The 13,035-nt window shown below is 42.7% G+C and overlaps 2 protein-coding genes across 3 annotated transcripts in view; both read left to right on the plus strand.

The window, feature by feature from the left end:
* The window catches only part of LOC102854595 (histidine triad nucleotide-binding protein 1-like), a 124,397-nt gene extending 121,293 nt beyond the window's left edge, over window positions 1-3,104 (plus strand). The window contains exon 2 of the mRNA XM_006894994.1: window positions 2,748-3,104. Within this exon, the coding sequence (XP_006895056.1) occupies window positions 2,748-3,104 (357 nt within the window). The remainder of the gene's footprint in view (window positions 1-2,747) is intronic.
* A 2,634-nt stretch (window positions 3,105-5,738) lies between these two features.
* Window positions 5,739-13,035, plus strand: part of KHDRBS1 (KH domain containing, RNA binding, signal transduction associated 1) — a 51,174-nt gene continuing 43,877 nt past the window's right edge. For both annotated transcript variants that reach the window (XM_006894954.1, XM_006894955.1), the window contains exon 1: window positions 5,739-6,420. In XM_006894954.1, coding sequence (XP_006895016.1) covers window positions 5,820-6,420 — 601 coding nt within the window. In that variant the 5' untranslated portion in view covers window positions 5,739-5,819. The remainder of the gene's footprint in view (window positions 6,421-13,035) is intronic.

A 13,035-nucleotide genomic window follows, 5' to 3' on the forward strand; every position in this document is an offset into this window, starting at 1 on the left:
TCAGGCTGGAGAATAAGGTATGCCTGATCCGGGCTATAGTCTTCACAATTACATGTTATGCATCAGAAAGTTGCATGGTGAATAGGGTTGATAGAAAGAGAATTGATGCCTTTGAGCTGTGGTACTGGAGAAGAGTGTTGAATATACCATTGGACTGCTAGGAGAACAAACAGGTTTGTCCTGGAGAGGGTGAAGCCTGAATGCTCCTTGGAGTCAAGGATTCTGATGCTTCATCTGACATACTTTGGGCATGTTGCAAGTAGGGACTGATCCTTGGAGAGGGACATCATGTTTGGCAGAGTGGAGGGGCGGCGAAGGAGAGGAAGATCTTCGATGAGATGGATCGATTCTGTGACTGGAGCGATGGGAATAAGTGCATTTGAGATGGCTAGGTTGGCACAGGATACAACAGCATTTAGAGCTCTTGTACATAGGGTCGCTATGAGTCACAAACGACTTGATAGCACATAACAACTGGTGGGCACATCTAGGACTGCATTGGTCAAACCATTCTGAAGCTTTGTCTGACATGTTTTGGACATGTTGCAAGGAGGGAACAGTCATTGGAGAGCGAGGCCATGCTTGGGAGGTTGGAGGGACAGTGCAAGAGAGGAAGACCCTGGATTAGATGGATTGACTCAGTAACTGGAGTAATGGGGTTAGGTGTGTCAGAGACAATAAGATTGGCACAGGATAGAGCAGGGTTTAGAGCTGTTTTACATAGGATTGCTATGAGTCTCAGGCACTCAATGGCACATAATAACAACCACCATCAAGTCAGAATCAACCCTCACTTGACTCTCCAGTAAGTTTTGTTGGTATTGTTGTTATATGCCATTGAGTCAGAATTGACCCATAGCAGAGCCTCCAGCAGGTTTTCAGAGGCAGTTAATTGCACAGGGATTGCCCATCCTTCTCCTGTGTAGCAGCTGGTTCATACCATGTACCTTTGGGTGGGTAGTGCAATTCCTTACCCCTAAGCTCCCTGCTGAATAGATTTGTTGTTGTTAAGTACCTGCAAGTCAGAACCAACCCATATAGCTGGCCTTCCAGTGGTCTGTCAGAGGCAGTAAATTGCACAGGATAAGATTATCTTTCTCCCATGAAACAGCTGGTGGATTCAAATCACACACCTTTGAATTGGCAGTACAGTTCCTTACCACTCAGCCACCAGAGCTCCCTGCTGAATAGTTGTTGTTGTTGTTAGGTGTCATTGAGTCAAGTACAACTCATGGCAACCCTATGAACCCACATTCAGAGTTGGATAGGTCATAAAAATAGTCAGCTATATAGGTCAATAAACATAAATTATGTTCTAGAACAGATTTCAGGTCTTTTGTGCAAGGATCGCTATGAGTGTTATTTGAAGACACTACTGAAGAGCAATGGTGTCTCTTTGAAGACTAAGGTGTGCCTGATACAGGCCATGGTCTTTGCTATCACCTGTTATGCATCAGAGAGTTGGACAATGACTAAGGAGGAGAGAAGGAGAATTTATGCCTTTGAGCTGTGGTGCTGGAGAACAGTATTGAGGGTATCATGGACTGCTAGGAAAGCAAGCAGATTTATACTGGAAAGGGTCAAACCGGGCTGCTCCTTGGAGGCAAGTATCCTAAGGCTCTGTCTGACATACTTTGGACATGTTGCAAGGAAAGACAGGTCCTTGGAGAGGGACATCATGTTAGGAAGGGTGGAGGGACAGCACAGAAGGGGAAGGCCCCCTATGAGATGGATTGATTCAGTGGCTGGGGTAATCGGGATGGGTGTGTCAGAGAGGGTGCAATTGGCACAGGACAGAGCAGAGTTTAGGGCTGCTGTACATAGGGTCGCTATGAGTCACAAGCGACTCAACGGCTCATAACAATAACAACCACTGCTAAATGAGACAGACTAGTGCTGTTATATCTGGAGGAACATTCTTCCATTTTGTACATCACTCTTTGTCAATGTGTTGTATGAAGTAATCTGGGTTTGCTGTGATGCTGAACTTTGTGCCATTGGGATATCAAATACCATAATGGTTTCCCAATGTACAAAGTGTTTAGTGGAGCTCCCTGTTTTACAACTCAGTTGTAAAACAAGTTTGGAAGCAGGAGTGGCATCCACTTCCTAAACCACAAGCCTCTGGAAACTCTATGAACTTGGAAAAACGATTATAGTTATAGAAAAGCATTAGGTCTTTTATTCATAGAGCCACTATGAGTTGTGTTCGACTGGACAGCAATCAACAACAAAATCATACAGGTCAAAGGCAACATATGCTTAAAAGTTAAAATGAGAAGGCAGGAATGGATAGAAAAATCCAGATGAAAGGAAACAGGAAGCCCCAGACAGAAATAAGGAGAATGCTGACACAATGTAGGGAATGCAACAATGTTTGGGAACACAATGTCATGAAATACTTTTTTTATAAACTATTGGATGGGAAACCAATTTATGACCTTTTACCTAAAACAAAAGAAGAACTATAAAAAGATGGTTACTAGGGATGGGAAAGGAGAGAGGGAGAGGTAAAAATTAATAGTTTAGGTAAAAGGAAAATAATAACAAAGGCTTGATTAGATATAGTAATGCCATAAAACAAAATATTTATGAATGATTGTATGAAAAACCATTATAATTTGGAAACTTTTGGTGCACTCCCACCTCCCTTTGCCCCCTCCTCACCCCCCACTCCTTCCTCCTCCTGTGCTTCTCCCTGAGCCATGGCTAAGGAAGGTGATCAAGATGCCAGATGAGATCACAAGGCTCAGACCGCTAGACCTGCTGGTGATACAATTTCCAGGAAGATCATCTACAAGGAAATCCCAGCCAAAGTCATTTTTGAGGTTGAGCGGTGCCTTGCTTTTCATGACATTTCACCTCAAGCACCAATATATTGTCTGGTCATACCTAAGAAACCTATTACCCAGATTTCTGTAGCAGAAGATAATGAAAGTCTTCTTGGACATCTTATGATTGTTAACAAGAAATGTGCTACTGATCTGGGCCTGGAAAGGGGTTATCAAATGGTGGTGACTGAAGGTTCAGATAAGGGACAATGTATCTATCATGTTCATCTCCATGTTCTTGGAGGCTGGCAGATGAATTGGCCTCCTGGTTAATTGTGCTTTAAGAATACTTTTTCCCTTCTTTGAATAATGATCAGGTTCGCAAGTTCAAATATATTAAGCAGTACATTTATTATTGCCTGTGTATGGAGAGAGTAAGAACATAATTTTTAAAACTCATGTGTAATAAAAGACATTGTTGTATGGTTAAAAAAAAAATCAAACTTTCACTCAGCTAAAAATAAAAAAGAAAAGACTGAGCAGATTAACTGTGCTTGAAAGAAAAATTCTCCAGCCCAGGGCCTTTTATTTCCTTTGACACTATAGAGGAGGTAGTTAAGTCAGCTCATTTCCCCATGGATGGAAGTTACACAGGCTTCCCTCAACTCCATCCATGCTCAGAGAAAGCACTGGTTTGGCAATCACCCAAAAAGTCTGTTGATCCTAGTCTAGAAAAACCCACAGGCACCACTACCCAGCTCCTTCTTAGACACTTCTTTATCAAAGTTTTATTAGTCTTAGCTCAAGGTACCATCTAGGCATCTCATTACAGAACAAGGACACTTCAGTCATTTGTTACACTACCACTCAAGCAAAATTTTCAGGGACAGCCACAGAAACTAATTGCAAGGGAGCTATAAATTCCCTTTGCTCTTTTTTCCTCCTCCATGCAGTTTGCTCTCTCCACCCAGTCTGTCTAATCTTTAGTCCACAAGTGTATTACTCTAATTCCTTGAATGCATTTCTTATATTCTAATCTCTGCTCATTTCCTTTGCCTGGCCAGAATCTCTCTTCTTCTTTGCTCTCCAGCGACACTTAATTTTCATTTATCTTGTGGAACTTGTCACCCTGCATTCTGCCTTACAATTATTTAAAATATTTTTTTCCTATTAGACTATAAGCAGAGAATAAGAGTTACTTCTTACTTAAGCTTAAAGTCCTACATCAAAGACTGGTGAGAGAAAAATAAAAGAGGGAGGGAAGAAATGTTCTCATTTAATTGGCAGAGTAAGATTGGTAAAATATTTTTAATGTCTTTTTGGAGATGCTTGTATTTTGTTCTAATTTCTGTAGTTCATTTCTCCTCCTTAAAAAAAGATAGCCAAGCCCTTATGTTCTCTGAAAGTTCAAGAAGCTGTTATATGAACAAAACAAGGGAACACTGTGTGGCTTAAAAATAGAAAAGGTGTATGGCTGGGCTGTATCTTTTCTCCACGCCTATCCAGTCTGTGTGCAAAAACAAATCATTCGAGAAATTGGACTATATGAAGAATGTGGCATCAGGATCAGAAGAAAACTCACCAACAACCTGCTTTATGCAGATGACATAAACTTATTTGCTGAAAGTTAAGGGAAGTTGAAATGCTTGCTGCAGAGGAACTAAGACTACAGCTTTTAATATGGTTACATCTCAACATCAAGAAAACAAAAATCCTCACAACTAGACCAGTAAGCACCATTAAGCTAGAAAGATTGAAGTTGTCAGCTATTTCATTTTACCTAGACCCACAATCCACACTCAAGGTAGCAGTAGGCAAGAAATCAAAAGATTTGCACTGGAAAAATCTACTTTCTGGGGCCTCTCCTAAGTGCTGAAAAGCAATGATGTCAGTTTTAAGACTAAGATGCATCTGATCTAAACTACGACCTTTTCAATTACTTACTATATAGATGAAAGTTGGACAATGAATAAGGATTACAGAAGAATAATTCATGCCTTTGAATTGTGGTGTTTTGAGACGAGTGCCGAATATCCCATGCACTGCCAAAAGGATAAATATGTCTTAGACAAGGTGCAGCCAGGGTGCTCCTTGGAGGTAAGGATAAAGGAGGTAAGTGAAACTTCGTCTCACATACTTTGGGTACGTTATTAGAAGGGACCAGAAAAAAAACATCATGCTTGGAAGGATGGAAGGGTGGCGAAGGAGGGGAAGACTATAATGGTGAGTTCACTGTATATAATGTCAGAGATGAAGAGGATTGAACAGGTTAGGGCAGGTCATAGGGTCGCAGTGAATCGTAGCTGAACAGACATCACTTAACATTTCAAACCATTTTAACTTGCTTAGATCCAAAATCCACACCCTGTTACCAGCAGTCAAGGTATTAGCACGTAACATTTTAAAGCAAGGGATAAAGCTCTGGTTCCCTTTCTCTCTGAAGTCCTTTTGGTCGCTAAACCCCAGGTCTCCAATCTGAACCTTCCTTCTTAAATCCCAGCCCTTCAATAGCCTTCATTGCTTCCCACTGAGCCATCCTCTTTCAATTTCGTCCACCAAGGTCCCCCTCTTCGTCTCCTTTCTTTAGCCTTACGCCTGCCTTTTCCTCCTCACCCAAGTCTCCCTTTCCCTACTCCCCTACTGAAGCATCTTCTTGGTCGCTCGTCGCTCCTAAACAGTCCCTCATCGGGTTTTCTTTCATTTCCATACCTCGGCGACTTCTTATTCCACCAACCCCCCATTGAAAGTAACCCGGCTCTGCGGTTCAGCCGTTAAAGGGGGCGTGGCCCCCCGAGTAACAGGTCTCCCGCCCCACACTCCTCCGGCCCGCACGCAGACAAAGACATTCCAGAGCCCAGCCTCCCCCGCGCAGTCCGCCAGAAGGGGGTGGAGACACGTGTCCCGCGAGCACCGAGTCACGTGGAAAAGAAAACGAACGAAGCCCGCGGCCACTCGCGCACGCGCACAAAGCTTGGGCCTGGCGGGCTCGGAGGGAAAAGGGGAGAGAAGAGGCGACTTGTTCGGGCGCCTCGGTAGTGCGCAGGCGCTATGGCTGGAACGGGGACTTTGTTCTCCACGGAGAAACCCAAGGGCGGTGCCGGTGGCTGGCTGCGCACGCGCGCCGCTTCATTTCCGGTGCTCTCTTTCGCTGGGTCGCTCGGGTCGGCTTCGGTCGCCGTCGCTCCGGCTCTCCTAACCCCGCCAACCGCCACTCGGGCCTCTGCCGCTACCGTGTCGCTTCGTAGATTCTTCGACCGCACGTCTTCCCCAATGCAGCGCCGGGACGACCCCGCCGCGCGCATGAGCCGGTCCTCGGGCCGCACTTCCTCCAAGGACCACTCAGGTTGCCACCCCTCGGTGCGTCAGCCACCGTCTCGGCAGCCGCCGCTCCCTCACCGCTCCCGGGGAGGCGGAGGAGGATCCCGGGGGGGCGCCCGGGCCTCGCCCGCCACGCAGCCGCCACCCCTGCTGCCGCCCTCGGCCACCGGTCCCGACGCGACGGTCGGTCCGGCGCCGACCCCGCTACTGCCCCCCTCAGCAACTGCCTCTGTCAAAATGGAGCCTGAGAACAAGTATCTGCCGGAGCTCATGGCCGAGAAGGATTCACTAGACCCATCCTTCACTCATGCCATGCAGTTGCTGACAGCAGGTAAGCGGGCTGCTCGGGTCCGCCTGGGTCGCCTGGCCACCCGGGGGCGTCGGTGGCCGCGGCTTTGTTCCTCTCGCTTCCCACGCCTTCGAGACCTCCTCTCTAATCTCGTGGTTGGGAGCCTGGGTTCTAGACCCTCGTTCCTGCGAGGAAGCACTTCGAGGCTGCGGTGGAGGCCCGAAGGCGCTGTGCGATCTCTTAGCGCGGCGATGTTGATGGATGGTGCTGAGCTCTCCGCCCCCTTCCTAACCCGCCTCCCCCCCTTACAGCTGCCCGGCGCTGAGCGCTCAGATTCCTCTAGAAATAAAACGTTTCTTTCCCTCGTCACCCAAAGGAAACGTCTTTTCGGTGAAGGTGGCGGTGTCCGGGGCGAAGGCATAGCTTGAGCGGGGGAGGGACTGTGGGACAGAGGGCCGCCGTGGACCTGGAGTCCTGGTCCAGCGCGCCGCCGACTCGCACCAAGTGGAACCTAGCGGTTACGCGGAGTTTTTAGTTACGCTTCCTCGAGGCAGTAGGAGCAACCTGCGGGAATCGAAGCCTGAGGTTTACCAAAGCAGATTTCCCACATTGGGCAAAAAAAATGTGTAATAAATTGCTACAGAACCAGGAGGTTGTTGCTACCCTTTATTTTACAATGCGTGTTCACCTTCATCATTCAAGAAGGGGGGAGGATAACTCTACAGACAGTGAATTGGGATGATAGAGGTGAGGTATGGTTGGTTTGTCATTTGCCGTTGAGATAGAAATTGCTTTGTGATCCTACCTGCAGGGTTTAGTCTTGTTCTCTTTTTTTGTTTCTGTAATGAACTAGAGATTAGGAATGGTGGTCTTTGTTCTCTCTCTGTACATGGGTTTATTCTTTTCCGAATTGGCCCTGATCAATCTAGCTTTGCTTATAGGTAATTCATCTCAATAAGTATTATTGTAAATTTCATGAAGTAAAAATTTGTAGCCTTCTCCACCAGATGCTCTGCTGGAGAAGGAGGGGCCATCTCCCCCTGTACCAGTCAGATCCAATTTGATGGTACACACACACACACACACACACACACACACAATAAAAATTAAAAAAAAAATATTTGTAGCCTTCTACACTGAAAGTAGGTGGGCCGATCAAGTTTATAAGAAAGGTAAATGGTTACTAAAGTAAGGTTTCCCTCCCTTTGTTCTCTCTATATATCTCAGGCCTGGTATCTCGTGGTTGTTAAGCTGCTAACTGAAAGGTCAACAGTTTCAAACCCACCACCTAGGAAAAGAAGTGGCAGTCTGATTTCATAAGGATTTACAGCCTTGGGAACCTTGCAGGAGCAAGTCCCCTGCTCCAGTGGGTTTGACATTGGTTTGTGTCTCTTCTCTCCAGCATGGGGTTGTGATGGGTTTTTTTAAATAAAATAAACAAAGCAAGTGTTGATCAGGAGTAAAAAAAAAAAAATTTAAAACTACATATTTCAACTCACCATTGAAACATTGCTGTTGTTATGTGTTTTTCTGCCAAGCTCTTTGAGGGCACTAATTGCTTTTTATCTGTACTTTTCTCAGTATTTTGCATATAGTAAACAAGTGTCTGAATCAGAAAAATAAAAAGTAGAGGTTTAGGCATGTTAGTCATTGGTAAAGGTTGGCTTACAGTGTTCTTTGTTTTGTTTTTTTACACAAATCTTTAAATATCAGGCAAAATTGCATATGTTAGTAAAAAGAAATAAGCTTTAGAATGTTACATTCTGGCCCTTAACTAGTTAAATAACACTTTCTGAACCTCAGTAACTTAATATGTAAAGTGGAAATGATGATTATAAAGATTAACTATAGAAGCATTAGCACAGTTCCTATTAACTTGTAATCATTTGTCGTTTTAATTATCTCCAAGTTGTAAATTCATAGTACCAAATGAGGAAAGATGTGTTTTCTGACTGAGCATCCAAGTGTCTAGTCTGTTGTATGCTGAGTGACAGTCAACATGTAGCTGAGGAGGAGATTGTCCACCCTTCTCCTGTGGAGCAGTTGGTAGATTCAAACTCAACTTTTAAGCAAAAGATAGGTTTTTTTTTGTTTTGTTTTGGGGTTTTTTTTGGTTTTTGTTTTCAGGCTAAGCATCAGTAGTGATTGATCCTTAAAGATACCTTCCCATCATTGTTCACCATTGTTTAACTGCTACCAAGAGAGTGCCTTTTAATATTTTTAGACTTTTAGTTTTATTTTGTGATCTTGTATTCCTTTTCTTAGAAAACAAAAAAGAAGCCTAATTCAAATTCTCTTTGGGGGAAATGGGATTGAGGTATAGCAAGTTTAGTGAGAGAACAGAATTGGGATGTGGAATACTTCTTAACATCGGTGTTATGTGTCGCCAAGTTGCTTGCAACTCATAGCGACACTGTGTACAATAGCTCTGAACTCTGCTCTATTCTGAGCAAGCCTTACTGTCTCTGACACACTTACCGCATTATTCCAGTTACTGAGTCCATCTCATCAAGGATCTTAGCCTCCTTCGCTGTCCCATTCCCTCCAAGCATCATGTCCATCTCCAGGGACTGGTCCCTCCTTGCATTATGCCCAAAGTGTGTCAGATAGAGCTTCAGAATCTTTGCCTCCAAGAAGCAGCCTGGTTTTACCCTCTCCGGTATGAACCTGTTTGTTCTCTTAACAGTCTGTGGTATATTCAATACTCTTCTCCAGCACCACAGCTCAAAGGCATCAATAATTCTTCCATCATCCCTAGTCATTGTACCGATTTCTAATGCGCAGCTCGTAATTGTAAAGACGATGGCCTGGATCAGGTGCACCTTCAGCTCCATACTGACATCATTGCTCTTCAGTACTCTGGAGATGTTCCTGACAGCAGACTTTCCCAGTGCAGTTTGTCTTTTGATTCTTGGTTGCTGGTACCAAGAGTGTTGATTGTGGAACCAATCAAACTAAAGCTGTTAACAATCTCAGTCTCTTCACTGTCCATCATGATCCTGCTAATTGTCCCAGTGGTAAGAATCTTTGTTTTCTTGATGTTGGGCTTCAATCCACATTGTAGGCTCAGTCCTTGACCCTCTGCAGCAAGTGCTTAGCATGGATAGGTCTTGATAACTGGAAAAGTGATTACAACAAAGTCATTAATTTCAGTGAAGTAAGATTATGAAAACTCAGAAGAATAGTGGTTGTATATGATGAGTACAAATGTAAAAAAACATAGCTAACACTGATCTGAACACTATTTCTTTATTTATAAAAACACTGAAGTTACTTTTTAGGCTTGTTTTGACCTATGAAGAAACCAAAGCACACAGATTAAATAATTGGTAGGAAGCTGCAAAGTCATTAGACAGCACAGCCAGGATTTGAAATCAGACTTGGTCTAGGTGCGTATGTTATGTGCCATCAAGTCATATATATACTTAACTCCTTTTATCCCCCTCACCTGCTACAAATTGTATTTAAAAGGTTAAGCCCTTATTGGAGAAAAATACTAAAATTGAAATCAACTTGAAAATACTAGAGATCTTAAGAGATGAGACCAAAATGCAGAAGAGTGTTTTAGGACTTCTGGACCACAGTCTTAGAGATCAAGGTCAATTAGCATAGCATAGTCCACAAGGAACAATATTCTCCATCCTGATATAGAAAACTGTAGACACGGAAAACTCAGCAGACCCTATCACTCGAGGTTATGAATGAATGTTCCAGGGATCTCTGCCTATTCCCCAAAAGATGTCACAAGATCTAGAACATTCTTCTATAATGCCCATCTATCTCTAGCTGACCCTTTTTCTAGCTTTATTTTCTTTGGAGCTTATCAGCATCTAATGCACTATTACGTGCTCTTAAGTTGACATGAAAAAATTGAAACCTTACACTATCCTGTGCCATCTTTGCTGTGTTAAAATCCATTGTTATAGTCATAGTGCATTATTTGTTGACCACTTCTTCGTAACTGGAAAGTAAACTTCAAGGAGTATCTTCTCAGCCTTAAAAAGTGCTACAAAAAGTGATCTCTTAAAATGGATACTAATCTTTAGTACATGATGAGAAAATATGGTTATATTTTAAATGGATGTGGGTTTTTAACATTAATTTTATTAACCAAAATGATAACTATTCTGGCAATTAAATACATTTATTAACATGTAAGGACTCAGAGTCAACATACAGGTTATATTCTGGGAAAATTCTTATGTTAATATGTAATGTTAAAAAGCTGTTATACAGACTAGTGTTTTGTATGTTGTGCTGTAGGAAAATAAAAATTTTAAAAACTCAGGAATAAGGAAACATTTTTGAGTAAATTAACAGTCCCTAGAAAACCTTGAAGGGATTCTCAGAAATCCATCCTTTAAAGGCACACAGTAGAGAACATTTTTACTGAATCTGAAAAAAGTTCAAAATTGTTCATTTCATATATATATATATATACACACACAACACACACTGTAGAAAGATATTGAAACTAGAATGTGAAATTACAGAAGATCAAGTAAATGAATAAATATTAGTAAAGAGAGAAAATCACATGGCCACCTAGGAAAGTGGTCAATAATGAGACTTAATTATAAAATTAGGATATACAAGTCCATAAGTTTTTGATGTTTTAGCAGACATTACGTTAGAGCATAAGTAGACAAAAGGATCTAATATTAAAATAATGTATTATTTTAATGTTGTTGTTGTTGTTGTGTGCTGTTGAGTCGACTCCCAACTCATAGTGACCGAATGTTTAGTACCTCTGAATCCTGCTCTATTCCTGAGTCAGTTTCACTGTTCTGACACACCTACTCCCATTACCCGAGTCACTGAGTCATTCCATCTCATCCAGGTTCTTCCTCTCTCACCCTGGCCCTCTATCCTTCCAAACATGATGTCCCTCTCCAGGGGCTTTGCCCATCCTTGCAACATGCCCAGAGTGTGTCAGATAAAGCTTCAAAACCCTTGCCTCCAAGGAGCAGCCTGGTTTCACCCTCTCTAGGTTGGACCTGTTTGTGCTTTTAGCAGTCCATGGTATATTAAATACTCTTCTCTAGCACCACAACTCAAAGGCATCGATTCTTCTGTCATCCTTAGTCATTGTCCAGCTCTCTAATGTGTAGCAGGTAATTTGCAAAGACCATGGCCTGGTTTAGGCACACCTTAGTCTCCAGAGTGACATCAGCGCTACTTAGTACTCTGGAGAGTTTCCTGGTAGATTCCCCCCCCCCCCCCCAAAATTCATCTTTTGGTTTCTTGGCTGCTGATAGTAAGAGTGTTGATTGTGGAGTCAAACTAAAACTGTTAACAATCTCAATCTCTTCACCATCTATCATTATTCTGCCAGTGGGCCCAGTGATGAGAATCTTTTATTTTCTTGATGTTGAGCTTCAATCCATATTGAAGGCTGCAGTCCTTGACCTTCTGCAGTTTCAGCAAGCAAAGTTGTATCATCTGCATAATGCATGTTGTTGATGAGTCTTCCTTCAATCCTGATGCCACGTTCCTCCTCATAGAGTCCAGCCTTCCAGATGATCTGTTCCACATATAGATTGAAAAGGTATGGAGATAGACTGTATCCCTGACATACCTTTCCTGATTTTGAACCATACAGTGTTTCCTTGCTCTGTTCTGACAGCTGCCTCCAGGACCGAGTATAGGTTTTGCAAAAGCACAGTCAAGTGTTTAGGGACTCTAGTTCTTCTCAGAGTTAGCCACGGTTTGTTTTGATCAACACAGCCAAATGCCTTTGTATAGTCAATGAAACACAGATGGACATTACTCTGGCACTCTATGCTTTCAGCTAAAATCCATCTAACATTGGCTATAATATCCCTGGTGCCACACTCTTTTCCTGTCCCTCCATGACCTCTTCTAAACCCAGCCTACACATCTTGCAGTTCTCTGGTTGATGTGCTGTTCCAGTTATTTTTTTATAATTTTACTGTAAGAAATAAAAATTGGTTCAACCTATATGTAAGTGTTTCTAACAAATGATAATATTAAATCTTGTAGATTATATTCTTTAAATATGCTGGGAAATGTTACTCATTTTGCAATCATTGTCTCCATCTTCCTATCCATCCCATGAATTGAGATTAACTGTTTCCCCAGTATGACTATTGTATGGAGCTCTATCTAGTAGATAAATAGTTTTACACTTCCAGCTCAGAGGCAGGCTGTTCTAATCTGAGCAGGATAGTCATTCCGCTGCCATGCAATTTACAGCTTCTGAAAACCTGCTGGAGGATCAACTATGGATAGTTCTGACTGAGTGGCAGTGAGTTTGAATTTATTACTATTGTTGTTAACTGCCAGCAAGTCAGTTTCAACTCATGATCACCCAGCATACTGCGGAGTATAACAGAGTTTTCAAGGCTGTGGCCTGTCAAAAGCAGTTCACCACTTGTACCATCAAAGGACTCCTATCCCAAAGTTAAACACGAGTATTATCCATCATGTGTTAACTTAAAACTTTGGTAAAAGAAACAAAGGGAAAATCTGAATGATTTGAAAAATAAGCCTTATCCTTAAGGAAAAAGAAAGAAAGGTGACCCAACAGCGTGTGGAAACTATAGAACAATCTCACTGATTTCACATGCAAGCAAGATTTTACTGAAGATTATCCAAAAACGACTGGAACAGCACATCAGCAGAGAACTACCAGAA

Source organism: Elephantulus edwardii, unplaced genomic scaffold, assembly GCF_000299155.1.
Source record: "Elephantulus edwardii isolate Elephantulus edwardi_28Jun2011 unplaced genomic scaffold, EleEdw1.0 scaffold00152, whole genome shotgun sequence".
Classification (NCBI taxonomy): Eukaryota; Metazoa; Chordata; class Mammalia; order Macroscelidea; family Macroscelididae; genus Elephantulus; species Elephantulus edwardii.